General features: G+C 36.2%; 1 protein-coding gene across 1 annotated transcript in view; it reads left to right on the top strand.

The window, feature by feature from the left end:
- SLC41A2 (solute carrier family 41 member 2) overlaps positions 1–20,317 on the top strand; it is a 35,799-nt gene that overhangs the window by 7,763 nt on the left and 7,719 nt on the right. The window contains exons 3-10 of the mRNA XM_085049654.1: positions 509–616; positions 5,125–5,196; positions 5,988–6,132; positions 7,936–8,082; positions 10,573–10,720; positions 11,124–11,203; positions 17,972–18,103; positions 18,752–18,900. Of these exons, the coding sequence (XP_084905780.1) occupies positions 509–616; positions 5,125–5,196; positions 5,988–6,132; positions 7,936–8,082; positions 10,573–10,720; positions 11,124–11,203; positions 17,972–18,103; positions 18,752–18,900 (981 nt within the window). The remainder of the gene's footprint in view (positions 1–508; positions 617–5,124; positions 5,197–5,987; positions 6,133–7,935; positions 8,083–10,572; positions 10,721–11,123; positions 11,204–17,971; positions 18,104–18,751; positions 18,901–20,317) is intronic.

The following is a 20,317-nucleotide window of genomic DNA, read 5'->3' as shown; positions in this document are numbered from 1 at the left end:
AAAATCTGGATTTTGGAAAACTGTTCTCTTGTAAATTTCACACTTAGAGGTAAAAGAATAAAGACAGGGTTTTTTTAACTTACAGGCTCTGTTCTTATGACCATTAATTCCTTGGTGGTTTTATGTGAGGTTTCCACACAGCTGGAAGGGAAAAGATGAAAATATTATTGAAAATTAAGAGCAGAATTCAAGAGCAGTCGTAGTATCTGGTACTGTTTTGAAGTCATGAAAAACAAATAATTCAAATTAATGACATCTTTTTTTAACTATGTTTAAGTCCAACTTTTGTATCTCTTGCTTATAGTCTTCTCATCTTTGAAGTAGTACTATGCAGTCATAAATCTATTTTATCTAAATAGGTAACAGTTCTGACTTCAGACTTTTAGGACTATTATAAAAAGATTTTTTTTAGAGGGTTAAGTTGTGGTTTACAGAATTTTTTGAATACTTTGTGGATGGTCTAAAGAGACTTTTTCGGTTAAATGTTTCCCACTGTATCTTTGTATAGCACTGGGATGTGTTCAAGAATGTCACTGAAGTTTTTATCTTGGTTCCTGCACTTCTTGGTCTCAAAGGAAATTTGGAAATGACCTTGGCATCCAGGCTGTCAACTGCTGTAAGTAACTTTCTCTTCCTCTTCACTCTTCAGATACGTGCTTAAAATATAAAAAAGAAAACAAATCTTTGGGACACAAGTGTTTTGTGTTTATGAATTCATCTGGCTGTTATGGGGCAGTTTAAATCTGTTATTGAGTTGGCAGAGTTAAAAAGGTGACCCTTGTGTCCACACATCAAAACTCACTTCTTAAGTCTCTTCAGAGTCATCATGCAGAACAGATAAAGTAGATTTTTGAGATTTTCATGTGTATTCTGTAATGTTGAAAGATATCTTTGGTCTTGAGGGATTTTGAATAGGCTAATAAAATCTTTATGTTTTAACCACATTTTTCTAAAGATCATTTGTGTGGCACCAAAATAAAGCATTGGTAACATTGCTATTCCAGACCTTTGTTGATCAAACTGCAAGAAGCTCTTTTTTTTAGCTTTCTGACTAAATAAATTTATTTATTTTTGTTGTGGTGAGGTGGTTTTGGTTTTTTTTGTGTCTCCTTATTTTTAATGTGTGTCAACACCATAATGTAGCATAAATAGTTTTTTTCTGTGTGCTCTTTCTCATGTGTTTGTTGTAGCTCTTTTTCACGTTTCAGGGGATGTTCCTTCTCTTCATTTTTCTAGTCTAAGTAAGCCAGATGGCCTTTCTGTATATCTTTTGTGTGTGTGTGAATAACTAGTGATTAGATCAGTCTAATACTGTAGCTAGACTATTTCTGAGAGCTGCCCTGGGTATCTCTAAGACACTGCCTAATGCAGTGCTTCTCTCTCCAGCAAGGCTCCCACTCTCCATCTGTTCCTGCTTGAAGGAATTTTTCTAGTACATGTCTGGTCAAAGGTGTACATTACTCCAGATGAGATTTTACTATGTCCTTGTACAATAATGCTCTTGGAGCTTTCTAGGGTTTTATGTACTTACTTGCCTAGAAGGGTCAGGTTTAGATCTCTCAGTCACTTTGTGATCAGTGATTGTGTCCTATTATTTATGCTTTTGTTCATTTCCAGCTGTCACTCCCATCTTCTGGCAGAAATATTATTAGTCCCTAAGTGCATGACCTTGCATTTCTGCTGTTGAATTGTATCTGTTTTTGTTGCTGTAACCCTCAAGGCCATTCAGTTTTTTTATGGTGTTACAATGTTTTGTATTGACAAGGTCTCCCAGTGTTCTGTCATTAATAAATGTCATTGCCACATTAGATTGAATTGTTGCCTGGATGCACACTGTGATGGGCACAGCCCTGGCAGTCCTGGGAAGGTTTGCTTGTGTCATGCCCAGTACAGAAATTGATTACTTTCATACATAGGAATTGACATGCTCTGTTGTATCTTTTTCAATGTCTTCCTTAGCTATTCAATCTTGTTTTCTGTTTGATTTTATTGCTCTTATTTTTCTGAGTATTCTTACTGTTTCTTAACAGTATTTTGTGTTTAAACCTTACTGCCCTTACTGTCAGGCATGAATGCTTTTGCCTTTTACTTTACTTTTTTTTTTTTTTGACCTGTTGCTTAACATGTTTCTGACTGGCACAGTTTGTGGCCTGAGAATTGAAAATGCTTGTATTGCCTAGTGAAAAATACACCAAGTCCAAGATCTGCCAGTGCCTTACTGAAGGCTTAAAATAAAGAAAGAAGGTCAGAATACACTTCACCACTTCTTCTTCAGTTAATGTGATCTTTAATTCTTAGTCTCAGTTGAGTTTATGACCTTCGCCAGATCTCAGCTCCAGAATATTTCTGGGTCAATCAGTGGGTGAATTCCCCATCCTCACCAGTGCCATCCCATTTGGGAGCAGCTCTCAGGAGACATTTGGGAAAGGGTCACACACACCCTTTTTCTGCCCCTGTTACATGTAGCTACTTTCAGGTGATGGCTTACTGCTAGACCTGCAATCACATGCCAGTTCTCTCTGAATGAGGTAATTCTGACTTTTGCATTCTTCACATTGATTTCATTGACCACTACTCGCTTTAACCATCCAACCTTTGGTCCTGTCATCCTCTTAAGTGAGAACAGAAGGAGAAAATGAATTCAGAGTGTATCTAAACAGTTATTTGAAAGCCAGTTTTCTGATTAATCTTACCCTCTCTAGCCTATATTTGCACTGCCTGGCTCCCCAGCAGACAGCTGTCTTTAAGTAAATGCAAGACTGTGCCCAGCTTTGCCTTTTGAGGAGGAAATTTCTAACATGACTTCAGTATTACAGTTAATTCATACCCTGTTTACTCACTTAGCTTATAATTGCATCTGAATTTGCAGACATGCCTGTGCTCTTGGGGCTGTAAACTAATTATCTTCACTTCATTGTTAATTATGTGGTCAGCCAAAAATAGTGTCTTAGGAAGTTTTTTACCTGTAGTATGTTTGGTTTCAAGTGTTGTCTGGTTGCTTTCATTCATCTTGCTGCCCAGATTTCTCCTTTAGCTGCTTCTTACTGATCACTCATAATTTCGTATCCACTTCAGAATCAGTTAATTCACTAAATCTGTCTCAAGACAGTTTTTCATCTGCCTCAGGGCATGGCTTGTACTTCAGTTTGGTTTTAGTGCAAACTCTCCACACACTGGCAATCTGAACAGCCTAATGTTTTTAAAACACTAATTTTTATCCCACTAGAAGTTACTTCATATGTAGAATGCAGACAACAAAGAGCAAAAAGGTGCTTCTGGAGTTCTCCCTTCTCCCTCTGCCCACTGCAGTGCTGGCAGAACTGTGTGAGGTGCACTTAGGTCAACTGCCCACTCAGGCACAGTATTTATCTTGTGTTTGGTGTCCTTCAGTTCTTCAGCTTTGTTCTGTTCCTTGGGTCATTCTCATTGTCTCAGTTCCCACTGCTGTCTTTTCTCTCTGTTGCTTTTTCATTTTTAAAGAGCAACAACAACAAAACACCCCAAAAAATGACCCTCCAGCAACACCAAAACACCACTTATTTAGTCATTGCTGTAAACTTGTGCAGATTCTTGTTCACACTGTGTGCTATCAGGGTTAGGCATTAGCAGTATGACTTCACAAACCTTTTGTTTAGGTCCATCTACTTCACAAGGTTCATCTATTTAGGTTCATCTATTTAGGTTTAGGTTCATCTATTTCTGTTTTCTGTATCACAAAAAAATTGATCTGAGTTTATGGAAATCTGCAGCTGCAAGGAGTGGTTCTGCTCTTTCTCCCTCCCAAACCCTGAGAGCACTTGTGCAGTTCCATGGTTGCATGTGACGGATCAGATCATTTTATGGCAGATAACTCCTTTTCACTCCCTGAAAAAAGTGTTTTCCATCAAACCAGCAAGTTTATGTTGCCATGAACTCACTCATGGAGTTGGATCTGATTCAAGAAAGAAAATGTGAAAGTGTAGGTGACAGTAGGGGGAGGAAGAGCTGCAGCATTTGGCAGTAGCTCACCTTTAGTCTGGATTAAGCATTTTGCAAGATTAATTTTTTTAACAGGGATTTTTGGGATACCTTTCCAAAACTTTTTCTAAGGAGAGAAAAAGTGAAACTCTCCACAGCCTGCCATTTTGTTCATTTACCGTATACATTCAGGAAGGATGCAAAGGAGATTCTTATCAGCAGTTCCTGAAACGTTGCTGTACTGTTTAGACTTAATGGATGTATTTGCAGAGCTTTGACTGTTGTTTGAACATCATAAAATATTTGTGGTGTGATTGAGATAAAGTGTCTTTTTATGTTTCTAAGTTTTTAAATTAGCATTTCTTTTAATACTTTGTTCCTTGCAAGTCACTACTATCACAAAATGAAACAAAATGGAAAAGAAATAGAATTGAAATCTACTGAAAAGAAATTATCAAAAGGTGAAAAATATATGCATGAAGTCTTTCTGTGTTTTGAGAAGTATGTTATCTTATAAATTAGTGTTATATGGGAAAACTCACTAAAATTTATGCTCAACATGTAAAAACTGGTTCTGTTATCTGAAAAAGGAAGTTATTTTAAACACAGCCATACTGCAGTGGTTTGTATTGTTCACTAGATCTTGTCCTCTAACTCACAAAAACCCAAAAGTAGGAAACACATTATAAAAGAGAATGTATGTACTTTAAAATTTCTTAGAAGAACTTATTTGCTATCTTTCAGCTACTACCTTAATACTGGATTTACATCATTTATAGCACCAGAAGTCTCTAGCTGTACTGCATGAATGAAAAGTTAGAATGCTAAACAGTATTAGATTTTATCATTTTTATTTTCTGAATTTAAGCACCATAGAAACAAGTTCAGTCTAAAGGGATCTTCCAGACAGTGATCTAATTATTGGTGGTGTTTGGACATTCCTGGAATGTCAGGTGCAAAGTAAGCTGATGTTAAACAAATTACTATGTAAAACTGCATCCCATTTAGCTTTGGAAAGATACTGTAAGTATGATTTAAAATGTTTGACTTCTAAAAAATACAGCTTGTTTTTAATAAAAATGTTTTGTTTTATTAGCTGTCTGTAGGTGTTTTCAAATGATACCATTCTAAACCCAAATGTCTGAATTTCTTTTCTAATTTTGATAGGTAAATATTGGAAAAATGGATTCTCCCATTGAGAAATGGAACCTAATAATTGGCAATTTGGCCTTAAAGCAGGTAAATATAATAGGTTTATTGGATTAATTCTTGTGAGTGAGTGAAATTTTTGAAAAAGTTAAATCACAAACGTTGGTAAGTATGGAGATGAACAGTGTTAATAGGAAATTAGCTCTACTACACTGGATCTTCTCTAAAGCAATATGAGCTTCTATTTATTAGAAGAAGAGATAAGGTATTGTTTGTGACTGTACCAAGGGTATTTAGTTTATGATTTTTTCTGAGAAAGGATCTGAGGATGATTAGGGAAAAATTTCATTTGGCAAAATATTTTAAATTTGACCTTTCAAATGTTTCTAGTATTGTATTTGCATTGGATTCAATGTTTAAAGGAAGTATGTGACAGAGCTTTTGGATAATAAACAGTATTTTAAGTAGCTGGGTCCTTTGAGGAAAGGAGTGCATGTTTTTCAAGGCAAGATTGAGAACTCTTTCTTGTTCATAAGTTATAATACATGTTCAAAAAATAGGTGAAATATTTATGTTGTGATTTCACTACTTTAAGTGGTTTGGAAGCTTCTTTGGGCATTGGCTTCTCATAAATCTTGAGCTCCTCTCCTTAATTTTACTTTTGCTGCTCTCCAGTCTGTAAAATGCTGGTGAAGCCTTTTCTGCTGGCCTAAGATTTTTCTTCTTAATCACCCAAAGTTGTCACCCTCTCTACAAAATGGATGAGCATGCTCCTGTTATCCCTGGAATGTAAATGAAGATAGGAAGAAAAGCTAACAGAAAATGATTCTGTAGTCTTCCTAAGTCTGTCATTTCTTTTAAGAATTGTTTTTCTTTTCCAGGTTCAGGCAACAGTAGTTGGTTTTCTGGCAGCAGTGGCAGCAGTTATATTGGGGTGGATTCCAGAGGGCAAATACAGCTTTGATCACTCAGTCCTTCTGTGTTCTAGCAGTGTAGCAACTGCCTTCATAGCTTCTCTTCTACAAGGTAAAGGGGGGTGTGTGTGTTACTTTTTTCAGTTATTTATTTTTCTGTGGATGCTGAATGTAGCTATTCCTTTAAAAATTTAAATCTGGTAGGGTATAATCCATCTGAAACCCAGCTGAGGATAAGATTTTGCAATTTCCATAGAGGTGGACATATTGCATTCCTCTCCTGTCACAGTCTTTGGAAAGCTTTGGATCTGCATGATCTCCTGAGCATATCTAAACAAAAAAGTGTGGTTTTTAGATTTCACCTAATATGATGGAGAACTTTTCTGCCTGCTTTCTATATTCATTCTTGTACAAAATAGATTCTTAGTACTAAGCAGGTAAAACTTACCTATAATTAAACTCAAGTGATCCCAGATGTTAGCATAGCTGGGTTCAAAGTTCCAGGTTGCCCATGCTGCTTGTGTGTTAGTTAGTGCTCTGCTTTGTGTCTGAAGTGAACAATTTGGCTCATTATTTGAAGGGTTTGGACTAAGTTCAAGTCCAGCTCTACAAACAGTGCCAGTGTCTGTCTGGAGCAATATGGCATGATGAATTTAATATTCTCTTCCTAATTGTCAGGACACATTTAACCACAAAAGATTGTACTTAATGGATGTGAAGGGGAGGAGGAAAATACCTCTACTTGTGACATGTTCTTAATGAAAATACATAGTCAGTAGTCTTAAGAGCAGTAAGTCAAGTAAAATGGGTAACTTCCTTGTTACACTGCTTTGATATGCTTACTTATGTGAAAGTTAGAAAATGGTTAAAGTTTTACATGGAATTAGGAGGACACACAGTTTTTATTGACTAGAAAGCCACTGAGTTTGATCTTGTGCAGAATTAAGGGGAATACTAATGCATTTTTTACACTTCTCGATTTGGATGTGAAGAGAAACTTTTGTTACCTTGTGATGGGCCAGTACAGGAAATTACTTTCTAAGCTTCATCCTCCAACACATGAAACAGGTGCCTTTGAAATGCTGTGATCCTACAGGACTATTCCAGTTCTTTCTTTTGACAATTTCCTGGTGTATAACTCCTTAGGCATTTTCTCTGAAAGTGACTCCTAATGTAGCCTACCATACATAATGTAACATAAAGGATAGCACAGGCAGTTGAAGTTCTTTTATATATATGTATACATATGATGAGAGGGAAGTTACTCACATTGTGCCAAAGACTGTTAGTGACGATGTGAATTTTATTTTTAATTTTATTTTCCAGCCACTTGCATTTTAGCTTGGGTATTACTCTTCAAAAGTTAGTGTTTCTGTTTATAGGACATAATAGAAATCAACATGTTTAATTAATTTTTTTAACTGTGTAGCAAGTAACATTTTTTATATGCTGTCTTGGTTTTAATTTATGATTTAGCTTCTTGATCTTTGATGCTAACTCCCTCACAATCCTGCACAACATCAGATGTCAAAGTATTTAATCTTACATTGTTTTCAGCATATGCTGATTTAAACTTCAGTCAGCAGAAGTTACCAGGGTTGGAAAACAATACACTTCATAATTTTTTCTTCAGGAAATAGCTGCTTTACAATTTCATTAGTGCTAATTCTAGTCATAAGCAAAGTAGTTTATTGTACAGATGGTTCTTGATTTTTTTTGGTGTTTTTTAAAAATGTATTAATCCATTTTTTAAAATGGCTAAAACTTAAAAATACAGTCATCAGTTGGGTGAGAAGAACAATCATCTTGGGAAAAAAAGCACTGACTTCTTATCCATTGAGTTTGAAATTGTTTTAGTCTTGGAATTTTCTATGGAATTACAGTGGATATAGTTACTCTTCTTTGTTGCATTTAGGAGTGATAATGGTTGGAGTTATTGTTGGATCAAAGAAGACTGGGATTAATCCTGACAACGTTGCCACTCCTATAGCAGCAAGTTTTGGAGATCTCATCACCCTTGCCATACTGGCCTGGATCAGTCAGGGGCTGTACACTTGCCTTGGTAAGTGCTTATTGCAGTGAAATAAGAAGCCCAATGGGAATGTTAAAGAGAAATCTGCAGTTTATAGGGTAGTAGGGTGGTGGGATTCACTTCTGAACTAACTTCAGAATTAACTATTTGCCTCTGTGATTTATTAACCTAAATAATGAAATGGTCTGAAACAAAAGTTTGAGTTTCTGGCTGCTCTCTGCATGGGATGAGTTGTTTCCAGACAACAGGACTGGAAAGGTGGAAATTATTTGTGTACAGGCATTGTGTCTGTCTGTAACAGAGGTGAACAGCCTTTGGTTTTATACAGTATTTTATGGCATACCCTGGACAGACAGGGGGAAGAACTGTAGGATATTTTCTTAGGCTGGGCCTAATGAAACATCTTGTTTGGCCACCATCATATATATAATTTCCTAAAGGTTCATCTGAGCGCTTTAAAAACAGTGACAAAGTTACCAAACACTGGGATTTAATTAGTAAAGGGTTGACAGTTCTTAACAAGTCCCTAAAAGGATCTGTCTATGAATCTTTGTTGAATAGCTGAGGAAAGCACTAGAGGGCTCCCCAGGACTGTCACTGGGACTTTCCTCCGGCAGAACACGAGAAATGCTCCGGCAGAACACGAGGAACTCCCAGTAGATTAGATGTGGAGCTCTGTGATGCTTGTCATTTGTCAGGAGTGATTTGAAAACTTTCAAGCTTTCTATTTTTCTCACAGAATGTGCATTTAGCTCTTGTATATGTTGGATCCAGGCTGAGAAGACAAATTGTGTGATTCACATTATTGTTTTCAGGTTCCCACAGTTGTTTTGAAGTAGTTTATTTCCAGTTTACCTCTAATTAACTAGAGGCCATATTATTTGAGCAAGATTCCTTTTCCTATGTAAGCTACCTGCTATAAATCTAACAAAAATGGAGTGAAATGAGCCCTAAAAGAGAAGGTGTTTATGTCCTCTTCTCAATCTCCAGCTATTGCAGAATGCATTTGCTTCTTCTGTGAATTAAATATGAAGAGGAAGATGTCTATCCTTTCTTTAAAGACACATCTCAAGGTTAATCTCTTCAGATTGTTATAGTCAGATGGTCTACAAGTCAAGTCTCCCACAGATTTAAAAAAAAAAAAAGAGAGAAGTCCCACACTGTTCCCAAGAGTTAGACTGAAGCTGAGTGTTCTCACTGGCCACAGAAAGAGGTGAAAGGAGGAAAAAAAGGCTCCACAAAGGAAGAGGGAGATAATAAACTGTAGAATAATTAGATAAAATTACTTCTCTTTAGGGCTTTGTCTTGTTCTCATTCTAATAGCTTTCTACTTTTAGTTTGCCCAGGGAAACATAACTTACTATGTTCTCTGCTGGCTCTGCTGCAGAGGTTGTTACTCAGTGCAGAAGGGTAGTAACTTCTAAAAATTCTACAGCAATTTTGTCAGGAGATCCACTAAGGTAACATCAAAGCAGTAATTGCTTGGATTTGCAGCCATTGTAATAAGCCATAACACATGGGTGACAATACTTTTTATATGCCAGCTACTCCTCTTTGGTAAAGTGATTGTGTGATCTATATTAACTGTTTCAACCTGTTAATTTAAAATATATTTAGCTGTAAGACTTGTCTAAATTTTGAAGGTTTCAACAAAATGTATTTTAACATTAGGTGCATGACCACACTTCTCATAAAACAAATATTTAAAAGTGGAATATTTGCACAGTTTGTACATACATATTTGCCATTAGGGTAAGTTTTCCATTATTTACCTCACTGTTGAATTGGATCACCATAGTAGCTTCTGGGAGGATGGGATTATAAAAACCAAGTAATCATAAAAAAATAGTGTTCTTTCTGTGGAAGCAGCTTTTTGCTTTACAATCTTAGCTTTATGATGATCCTCACCAGTGTTTGCAGTTGTATTCCTATGAAATAGAGTGGAATTCTCATGGATAGGTGCAAGCAGCAGAATTGCCTGTTAATTTTCAGACTCACTGGCTATGAAACAACTGAGCTCCTGATCTAAGTGTCTCAATGTTGCACATTGTGCTTTCATCATTTTAGATAAGCTATTTCTGGAAAGATTTCCATATTACCTGCTTTGGGAAGAAGGGAGTGTACAGATGCTAAAAATCGGGACAGAAACAAAATGCATTTTCATTATATTCAGTTTCTTTTTAAAATTCTTCTTCAGCTACAAAATAATGTTTTATATTCTACATCCTTACTGTATTTTTTATCATAAAGCATTTTACAAAAATCCTCTTCAAAATTCCTTTTTTGAAGGGATGTTCTGGCCTTGAGAAGGTGAAAGACAATGATCACAGATGGCAGATATTAACCATGTTGTTCAGTGCAGTAGCTGAAACTTCGGGTGTAATAGTAATGAAAACTCTTAAAATTCCTCAATTGTATGACATGAATCATAGTTTATTTTAGAATTCTGCTTTAAGAAAAACACATAGGAATTCCTGGAAAGTAAAAGAGGTTTGGTTTCTTTCTTTATTCTTTTTTTAGAGACATATTACTATGTATCTCCTTTGGTTGGTGCCTTTTTTTTGGCTCTGACTCCGATGGGGATTGTCATAGCTGCCAAACACCCAGCTACCAGAACTGTCCTCCATTCAGGGTGGGAGCCTGTCATCACTGCCATGATCATCAGCAGGTATGTCTGTCTGTCTGTCTGCTGCATGGAAACATCTGGGTTATCATCCTGTATATCTTACTTGATTGTACTTCAGAGAAATATTTAAGGAGCCTCTAAAATTTAACCTTTAGGATTTTAGCACTGATCTAAGAGATTATTTAATTCAGTGAAAGTTATGAATCTCGAAAATGGGGTGATTGGCTGATATTGTGTGGTCTTTGTTGTACAAGAAATCAATTTTAATAAGTAAAAAGCTATAGTGATGTTAAGTTTATAGCTCAGAATGAGGTAATGGCTCAGGGGAGAGATGAGATGAAAATTGTGGCTTGAAGATGTTCTGGGTCAGATTGCTATAAAAGTTTTTAAATACTAATTAATGGTCCTGCTTGCCTTAATCTAAATATTATATTTTGTTTTTCAGTATTGGTGGCCTTATTCTGGACACAACTGTATCTGACCCCAACTTGGTTGGAATTGTTGTTTATACCCCAGTAATTAATGGTAAGACTCTGCCAGGATTATTCACTATTATGTAGCAATTGATATACCTTGTTTTGAGAATTGTCTCTTACAGCAAATGTCTCTTGTGCTAATTAGTATCTGGTATGTTAATTTCGAGTTTTGATTCTGATGTCAACAGCTGTTTATTTGAACACCTAAGAAGTGCTTCCTGTTTTTACTACAACCACTAAAATATGATAGAGGATGTGAGAAGCAGAAACCTCAAGTATGCATTAAGAAACTGAAAGTGTAAATGTTGAAGGAGTATATTGAAATATGAAGTTGTCAAATATTATATTGAAGTGGTTGTGGCTGGGGAAAACGTAGATGAAATTTTAGGTCAAAGGATGTTTTTCTGAACATCCAAAGACAAAATTTCAAACAATAATTTGCTATTGACATGTAATGTACATAGATATAAGAGCTACCAAACATGCTTCAGACAAGAAAATTAATTTCTCAAGAAAAATGTGTGTTTTTGATGCTTGGTATGCATTTTACAGATGAGTGAGAATGAATTTGTGAAAATTTGCTCCTTAAGTGTTCTATCTTCTAATGATAAGAACCAGGCAAATTTTATAAGAACAGTTAGTATCTTATTAGTCTGGTGCCCTTTGAAAATGCTTTTCTTTCCTACTGCAGTACACAGGATTGATATTTATGTACTTTGCAATAATTATAATCACCAAATCTGTTCCCACTGTATTGCTGCTTAGCTGTTCTTTGCCCTTTTTGTATTTTTCCATTTGATTTCTTACATCAATTTGCACTTTTATGTATTGTTATTAAAACCATTCCTCCAGTCACCAAGGTGATTCTGTTTTGACTTAAACTGGCCTTTGCAAATTCCATATGAGTATGTTCTGTTCTGTTTTCTAAGCTATAAATTAAATGAGTTACTTCCACCTCTTTTCCACCTTGATAATAAGATGTTGATATGGTCACTGAGTTTTAGTTGTGAAGCACATCACCCTGACATAATTAATTTTCCAGACATTGTTAATGGAAATGTAAAAATAGCACTAAAAGATTTTGATAAGCTTTACTGTGGTTGAGAATTAGATCTGTTGCTGCAAACATTACACAAGGTGTTCAGTTAGAGGCTTTGACAGAAGTGTGCTCTTGGCAAATTCAGGTTAGCCCTTGATTTACAGCTTTCATATCTTCTGGATGCTTAGAAATAGTTTAATTTTTTAACTAAATTAAGTAAATGTTTAATTTTTAATAATTCATTCTAATTCTTATGTGTGAGTATAAATTTCACTGATTTACAAATTCTCTGTATCATCCTTTTAGACTCGCTTTAAAGATCTATTTTCTGTTTTCTCTATTCCAGCCCTCAGGTATTCTCTCACCTCCAAGATAATCAGTTTCCAAAAATGATCACTAATACTTCATGGGTTGGTCATTTGGCTCTCTAGATGCAGTAAATTTAACTTAACCCCCAGGCTCTAGTACATATCTATTTGTGATCAATATCACCATTTCTATGAGGGCAGCAGACAAAAGGAAATGAGTATTTCAGTCTTCAGCAGAGCATGGTGCTTGCTCTTCTTTCTCATCAAGATCCTACATTTCCTTTCTTCTTACCTTTAACATGAAACATTTCTATGTTGCCACTTGTGTTCCTTGCTGACTGTAAATTAATTTTTACACTGCAGCCATTATATTTCCTTGCCTGTTCCTTACCTTTGTATTAATTCAAAATTGCAAGTACTTGCATCTAACTTCTGTGTGTTTCCATTTTGATTGCCAGATGCTTAAAAGGCAAGGCAGACATGTTGATCTTCATCTTTTTTTCTGATTTACACTTGTTACTTTTCTTATAGTAGTCCTTTTCTGGTAACCCCCTGGATTTGCTTCCTGAGAGAAGAGGATTGGTTTTGGCTTTTTAGGCAGGTGGACCCAAACAAGAATTAAGCCAATGTCCATACATTCTTTTGAACTGTCTTTATAGGGAAAGAACTAGCAAAAAGCTGACAGTCAAAAGGTGTTTGAAGAGTTAGGTAGGTGAAAGAGAGGGAAAGCTGAGGCCACTGGAGCAGTGAAAAAGGAGGGACAGAAAAAAAAACTGGGAGAGAAGAAGTCTTTCCAGAGGCCAGGACAGCAAGAGACATGCTTGACTCAGAATTCTAAGGATTGAGGTATTTCTAATGGAAAATAGAGAGAAAATATGTTCTGTGCAGAGGATGCAGGGCTTTATGGTACACCTCCTGGAAAAGGAAATTGTAGGTAGGTAATTTTGTTGGTCGCTGTTAGATTAGCCTCTCCTGGGTTTCATAATTCCACTGACACCTTTTGATATTGCTGGTCAGTGCAGTGCAGTAAACTGGGGGTTAGGAAGTCCTTCAGTTAAAAAAAACCACATCTGTTGACACTCATTTACTGACATGAAAGGTGTGTTAGGTCACTTAACAGATGGCTTTTTAAATATTGCTGCTGCAAAAAGTTTTCTCTACCTGTGCTTTCTTGGCCTTGGAATCCTCATTGTAAGCCTAAGTAGCAAAAGAAACTGAGGGTTTTCCTGGTTTATTTTCTTTAACCTGAAAGTTTGTTGCTTCTATGGCACAGAAAACCTGGAAGAAAACAACAGCAGGGAAACCTGAAAGAAATATTCTGTTCCACTGGGAACGTGTCCAGCCAAAATTTGAGGACAGTATAAATTTATCCAGAATTTCAAACTGTCGTTTTTTATTCAGGGCCATTTGTTGAATCTTCAACAATATTCACTGCAGAATGGTCAGGTGTTAGGCTTCCTGTGCACCATTAAATAGGTTTCACCAAGTCCTGCCTTGATAGTTTGCTTATTCTTAGATGTCAGACAAGTTACTTGAATCATGTCTTACACTATGGAGCTATAAATATTTTAGTTCAAGAAGTACTGGTCTGGAATTTGACCAACCTCAAAGGTTCCCACCCCTATTAACAATAACTACAAATATTTGCCCAAAATATTAAAATAGTTTTTAAGCAGAAAGGCATTTATAGTCAGCTTTACAGCTGGTGGCCAGACATATTTCACAACTGGTTTTTTCCATTTTCCCACTGTTAAACACATTTCTTGAGATGCATAATTATTTTAAATTCTGTGGTTGGCTGGGTTAAATTGCATCTCTGCCTTTTGAAAAGAAAGAAATTGTTTTGTTGTTTCAGGCATTGTGGTACTTGCAGACTACTTGAGATTTAGATGTCTCTTTGATGTACTGAAGTTCTGAATAAAATAACTGAGCCCAAGTGTGGCTGTGCTTCAGCTAGAAACTCAAGTTGATTGTTGTGTTTTCCCATGAATGAGATAGTTAAAATTTGCAAATCCTCTTACGGCATCACAGCGCATTGAATTTGGCTCAGGATTTGCAATTTGCGAGTAACCAAGTTCCTTTTGTGCAGAAAAAAAGATAATATCTGAAACGATTATATGCTTCTGAATGTGCAACAGAAATGGGCTCAGGTGCACTTACCAGATAGAGCCACTTTTCTCTCCATTTTCCTTGCATGCTTATACAAAATGTTGTGAGATATCTCCTAACTATTTGCATTTCAGAGTTACTGGGGAATAACCAACATGTCAGTAGACTTTACCCCATTTTTATGCATCCTGAAGAACAAAAGTTCCGCAAATTAATTCTCAAAACACCTGAAGATTGGAAATGCTTTATATCAAAAAGCTTTCCTTTGCAGGTGGTTTGAAGCAATAGTCTTTAAAGGTAACACAAACATGTTCTAGTGTTTCTTACTCTTTGGCTGTCCATACTTTAAAAGTGTTTGCTATCTGGAGGGAATAAGTAGGTATCAAGGACTATGAGAAACACATATGAGAAAATTTAATACAAAACTTAATGAATGCCAGTTGTCTGGGAGATGAAAATGAAGCTTATGCAATATATTCCCCAAACCATCCCTTTTATATATTAGTAGGGTAAATTGAATGACAGAATTTTACTTTTTTCAGAGAGCTTTCACTGTAAATTGTTTCAGAGAATATGGAAAAACATACCAAGAAACCATTCCTCCTCAAAAAAATAAAACACATTTTTTTTATAGCTATATATTTTAATTTCTTCTAGCATAGTTGTTCTTTGAATTTCCCACAACTGATTAGAATATAAGCATTGTCTCAGAGAGTTGAGCATCTGAAATTTTCTTCTGTAAATCACAAGAGAAACCATCAGTGTACCTGGATGGTAGTAGAGCAATTTTCCTGAATTGGAAAGAGTGTGTTAGTCTCAGAAGGCACCTCTGTTGTGTGATAACTTTATAATTCAGTCTTTATTTTGGCATGAGTAAGGACGAGGATTTTGATTTTGTTATTTACTTCTGATGCATTATTGGGTGATAGATTTACTACCTTTTAGTTGCTAACCTGTACATGTAAATCTGCATATATACTTTTGTAGTGTGTGACCTTTCTTTTAAGTCTTACTTGTAAATTTTTTAGAAGATTTCAGTAATCATTATGTAGTTTTCACAACACAATTATATCCATTTTCATTTCATGACAGTCAAGGAACAATTTTTTTATTAGTCATAGGAAATAAATTATTTATGAGTCAAATCAAACATGGAATGTAATAGTTTGCATATACAATAAAGACTTCTCTTAAAAAACATCCATCTAGGGAAAGCTAATATTTTCCATCTGTTTTTCCCCAAACATTTATAAGTATTTAAAAAAAAAAAAAAAGCCACAAATTAAAATGGAAGATGGTTGAAAAAAAAAACCTACATAAATATGTAGCTAGTTAGGTTTCTAATGTAAGTGTTTCAGTTTTTTAAAACAGGATTTTTTAAAGTTGATGGTAGAGATGTCAAGGAAAAAATTCATCTTGCATTTTCTGAAAGATAAGATTATTATTCCAAAGTTTAGAGCTTTTGGTCACCATTGAAACTGGGACTCTTTTGCTTCCTTTTTATTTCATTTTTATGGTGCAGATGTTGAACTTCAAAAAAGAGTATTTGGCAAAACTGACTATTTTGAGCTATGGATTGTGCTCAGGAGTGTGCAAAAGTGAAAATCTTCTTGCCTTCCCTCGTTTGATAGATTTACTAGAAAAATCAGTTTGGGAATCATATTGGCCTCATTCTCCCCTTATGTAGATATTAATTGATTTTAGTCCCATTGCACAAGCTTGATTACAGGTGTTTGGGAAAAACACAGTATTCTGTGACTTATTAATTTCTCTCCATTGAACTGGATTTCTAAAAATCTTTCATCTCAGTGATTTGCTTTGCCTGTTCTTACACAACTGTTTGTGTGCCCCATCATGCAACTGTTAACATTTTAATGAACAGTTACAGCAGTGGTGGTTAAAGCTGAGTATTTTCACTTTACTTTTTAAATAATTTGTTTTCCCCTGTGTTGTAGTTCTTGTGAGAATAAAAAGAATCTATAGAAGTCTTTGCAAATGGAGTATTTGCTGTGATGACTGCAGTAGTGTTTTTCGTGAGAAAAAATGTCTGGATTAATCAAATGTTCATGGAAACAGTCCTCATATACATCTCCAGAGGTTTTAACAGTATGAGCAGCTCCTGAGCATGTGACCATTTTATACATTTGGGAGATGTTGAGAAGTAATCAGCTTTGTGTATCGACATCTTGTCAGCCTACGCAGTTTTATCTGTTTAGAGTTTCTTGCAGGGCTCTGATCAATCTGAGATGGGAGCTGCACATGCACAGTAGCTGCTGTTACCAAACAAACTGGGTTTCTCTGTACATATCCAAGGGATTCACTCCATGCAGGCACAGCCTTACACGAGTCATTCTGTGGCCAGCAGAACAATGAACTCTGATTCTGCTCTCGTTTGTATCCTGAGGTTTTCCGGCAGCCTTTCCAACCTGCACTGGTCCCTGTTGCCTCGTGTTCCTGCTATACCCTCTGCTCACAGCATCCTCAACATTTTCCCTCTGCTTTCCACCACATTGTCACTCCTCTGCTGTGTCCCTGAGCTGTTGGCTGAGCAGGAGGCATCATGGCTAGCTCCAAGCTCAGTGCTGCCTGGCCAGCTGGCCTGCTATGCTTGTGCCATTAGCTGTGTAACTCATATTGCTGTCTTTGTCTCACTGAGGGCAGGGGTTTGGATCTTTCCCTTTGTTTATTTAGTCACTCTTTGGTAGATTGGTTAACCATACTTGGAAGTAGTTAGCATGTTTATCCTTGTGTCACACATGGTTGAAATTGGCCCAAAGGCTCAAAAATGATTAGAAAAAAGAATAGGTAGATGAATGGACAGAACTAAAATGCAGTGTCACTGCTGTCACCACCATACATTGTTGGCTGAATGAGCCTGAGCAGGAGGAATGGATTCTAGAGGAATTTACACTTCACTACACCTGGCTATCTTCTGTGAGTTCAAATCATACCACAATATTAGGTTATTGAGGCTCAGACCAGTGAAATTTAAAATAATTTTGCTGAAAATACAAATACTGCATTTCACTGCAGGGAGTGATAAAAGGGAATTTCACCTATGAGAAAGCAAAAGATTGAATGTTTTGGAAAGCTTTTAATTTTTTGCACTTACTGTGATTCAAAACTCATCTCCAAATATCCAGGGATACACCAAACTGTAGGCCAAGGTTTTTTTACTTATTCCAATGCTTGGTAACCTCTCTATAACTAATACACATTCTCAAGATATTTTTCATTTTGACTTTTGTATGTAAGCTACTGTGGTAAACATAGAGGAAGTTGGTAAACGTGCAAAAATATTGCCTATTAGAGGAAAAAAGAATAGCAGAAAATTTTTTCTTCTTTCCCTTCTGCATTTCAGGCATTGGTGGTAATCTAGTAGCTATTCAAGCTAGCAGAATTTCTACCTACCTCCATTTACACAGCATTCCTGGAGAGCTGCCAGAGGAAGCCAAGGGCTGCTATTACCCATGCAGGACATACAGTGGGACAGGTAGGTGTCACTCAGCTACAGCTCCTGTCTCACCTGTTTGCCACTCTGTTCCAGCAGGGAGAAATGGCAATGAACTGAACTGGCTGTGTGCTCTTCAAAGGCAGCTGAGGCTTGGCAGCTTTGCCTGCAGCTGTTTGCCTGTGAGAATCACAAGGAAGTCCCTGAGGAGTGGGTGAGAGGAGCAGAGAAGGGGGTGATACTTAAAACAGAGGCTAGACAGAGTTAGGAGAATAAAAAGCAGATTAATTTATTAGAGGCCTTTAGGTATATTTAGGGCAGACAGAGCCTAGTTGAGAGGCTACACCCAAAAAGGGCAATGAGTCATGAGTTTTTCACATTTTATAATTTATGTCTATTAAGATATTGAGCTTTATTCCTTCATGTAGATGGTATTATGTGAGCATAGAATGAAGGCAGTTTGCACCCTTTTCCAGAAGGGTTATGCTTACCTTTTCTGGAAGACAGTGAAATTCCTCAAGGAATCTTCTAGTGGAAATTAATGCCTTTAGCGGAAAATAATCCACAGTAGTCAATGCTGCGGAATTCCAAAAATGGGAGGTGTTTTTATATCAAAATGAATAAAAATCAAATATAGTAATTGAAGAGCTTAACCAAATTTTGTGTTGTTTTTTTTTTTTCTTATTGTAGGAGTAAATAACAAATCAGCCCAAGTTTTGCTTCTTTTGGTGATCCCTGGACACCTGATTTTCCTGTACACTATCCACTTAATGAAAAGCGGACACACTTCCTTAACCCCCATCTTTATAGCAGTGTATTTGTTTGCAGCTCTGCTACAGGTAAGAATGACTACAGCTGGCAAATGCTGGTATAAAATCAAGTTCTTTGAGGAAATAATGTTTTTTCTGAGATCTGAAATCTCATGAATGTACAAGAAGGTCTGGGTTAATATAGGCTTTCAGCACAGCTCTGTAGTTGTATCTCCACCTCCATACAGCTTACAGCTTTTTATGAAAACCACACCCTTGTTTTAGATATAACCTGCCTGAATTAACTATAATGTTTCATTGCACCTTAAAAGCAAAAAGTGACTGTTCATGTTACGAGGTGGAAGTGTAGTTGAAATATCCACAATTTAAATATACATACTACTTTGAAAACTATCACCAATTTAGTTTTAGAATACAAACAACGTTATCAACAGGTCAGTCCTTAATAAAATCATAATTTTTAATGTTCTGAACTGTCCCGTTGTTTATCACACTACTATTTCAACAAGGAGATGTTTCAAAAAAAACCTTAATATTTCATATGAGAATTTTACACCTTTCTGGTAGAACATAACTGGTAATGTTCCAACCTTTGCAAGTGAGAGTGTCATACTAAAAGACATAAATTATTTTTCATTTTCCTCTTAGATAGTATTCTTAGTTTCCAGCCTTATCACTTGTTTAATAATGTGTTTTCCTGAGGAAATGATACTATTCCTTTATTCCATTGCTTCTGTCTGGGTTGGGGCAAAAGTCCCTGCTAGTATAAGACTGCAGAGAGATTTCAGTCAGTATTAAACTTCAGAGATTTCCCGTGGGAATCAACCTGAATTCATAAATCCAGTCCTCCTGCTCACAGAGCTGCAATTGTAACATGTTTAGGGATACTTTTCCTTCAGCAGCAAGACTGGAAAAATGCAGAAGTTCACCTGAAAACCAGATTAAGGCATTATGGCAGGACTTCCAAATGCCATTGCAATTCAGACCCAGCAACAGCCTGTGCATAGGTGAAAAGCTGCATTTTCATAAATTCAGGATCTGAGTATTCAGTTTTGCAGTCATGTATCTCTGTTGCAGTACATAAGGCCATACCTGATTTTCTTGATTTTTCACCTATAAAGCAGACATAGAGCTTTTTTCTTCCACATTTGTTTTTTAAATTGCTGTTAACTTTTTTCATTGAAATGCCATTAATGACAAATAAGGTTAACAGTATAAATAGGGGTGCTGTGGATTATGAAAGGGGGACCCATGCAATTTAAAAAAAGTGGCTTACATAACCTGACATCATAATAGACAGAATATTTATTTAACTTGCAGCAAATTGACACACCACTAGACAGAGACAATTATGTCTGACTGTTGTTTGCTACCTCTGCACAGAAATATTAATTCCCAATATTAATTAGAAAACAGTCCTTCTCTCAGACCTCACAAAGGCACAAATACTCTTTAGCTGTATGAGGCTGTGCAGTGTTTCATCCCC

This window comes from Lichenostomus cassidix, chromosome 1Ab (assembly GCF_008360975.1).
Source record: "Lichenostomus cassidix isolate B80296 chromosome 1Ab, HeHo_3.0, whole genome shotgun sequence".
Taxonomy (NCBI): Eukaryota; Metazoa; Chordata; class Aves; order Passeriformes; family Meliphagidae; genus Lichenostomus; species Lichenostomus cassidix.
This window is presented reverse-complemented; position numbering and strand designations above follow the sequence as displayed.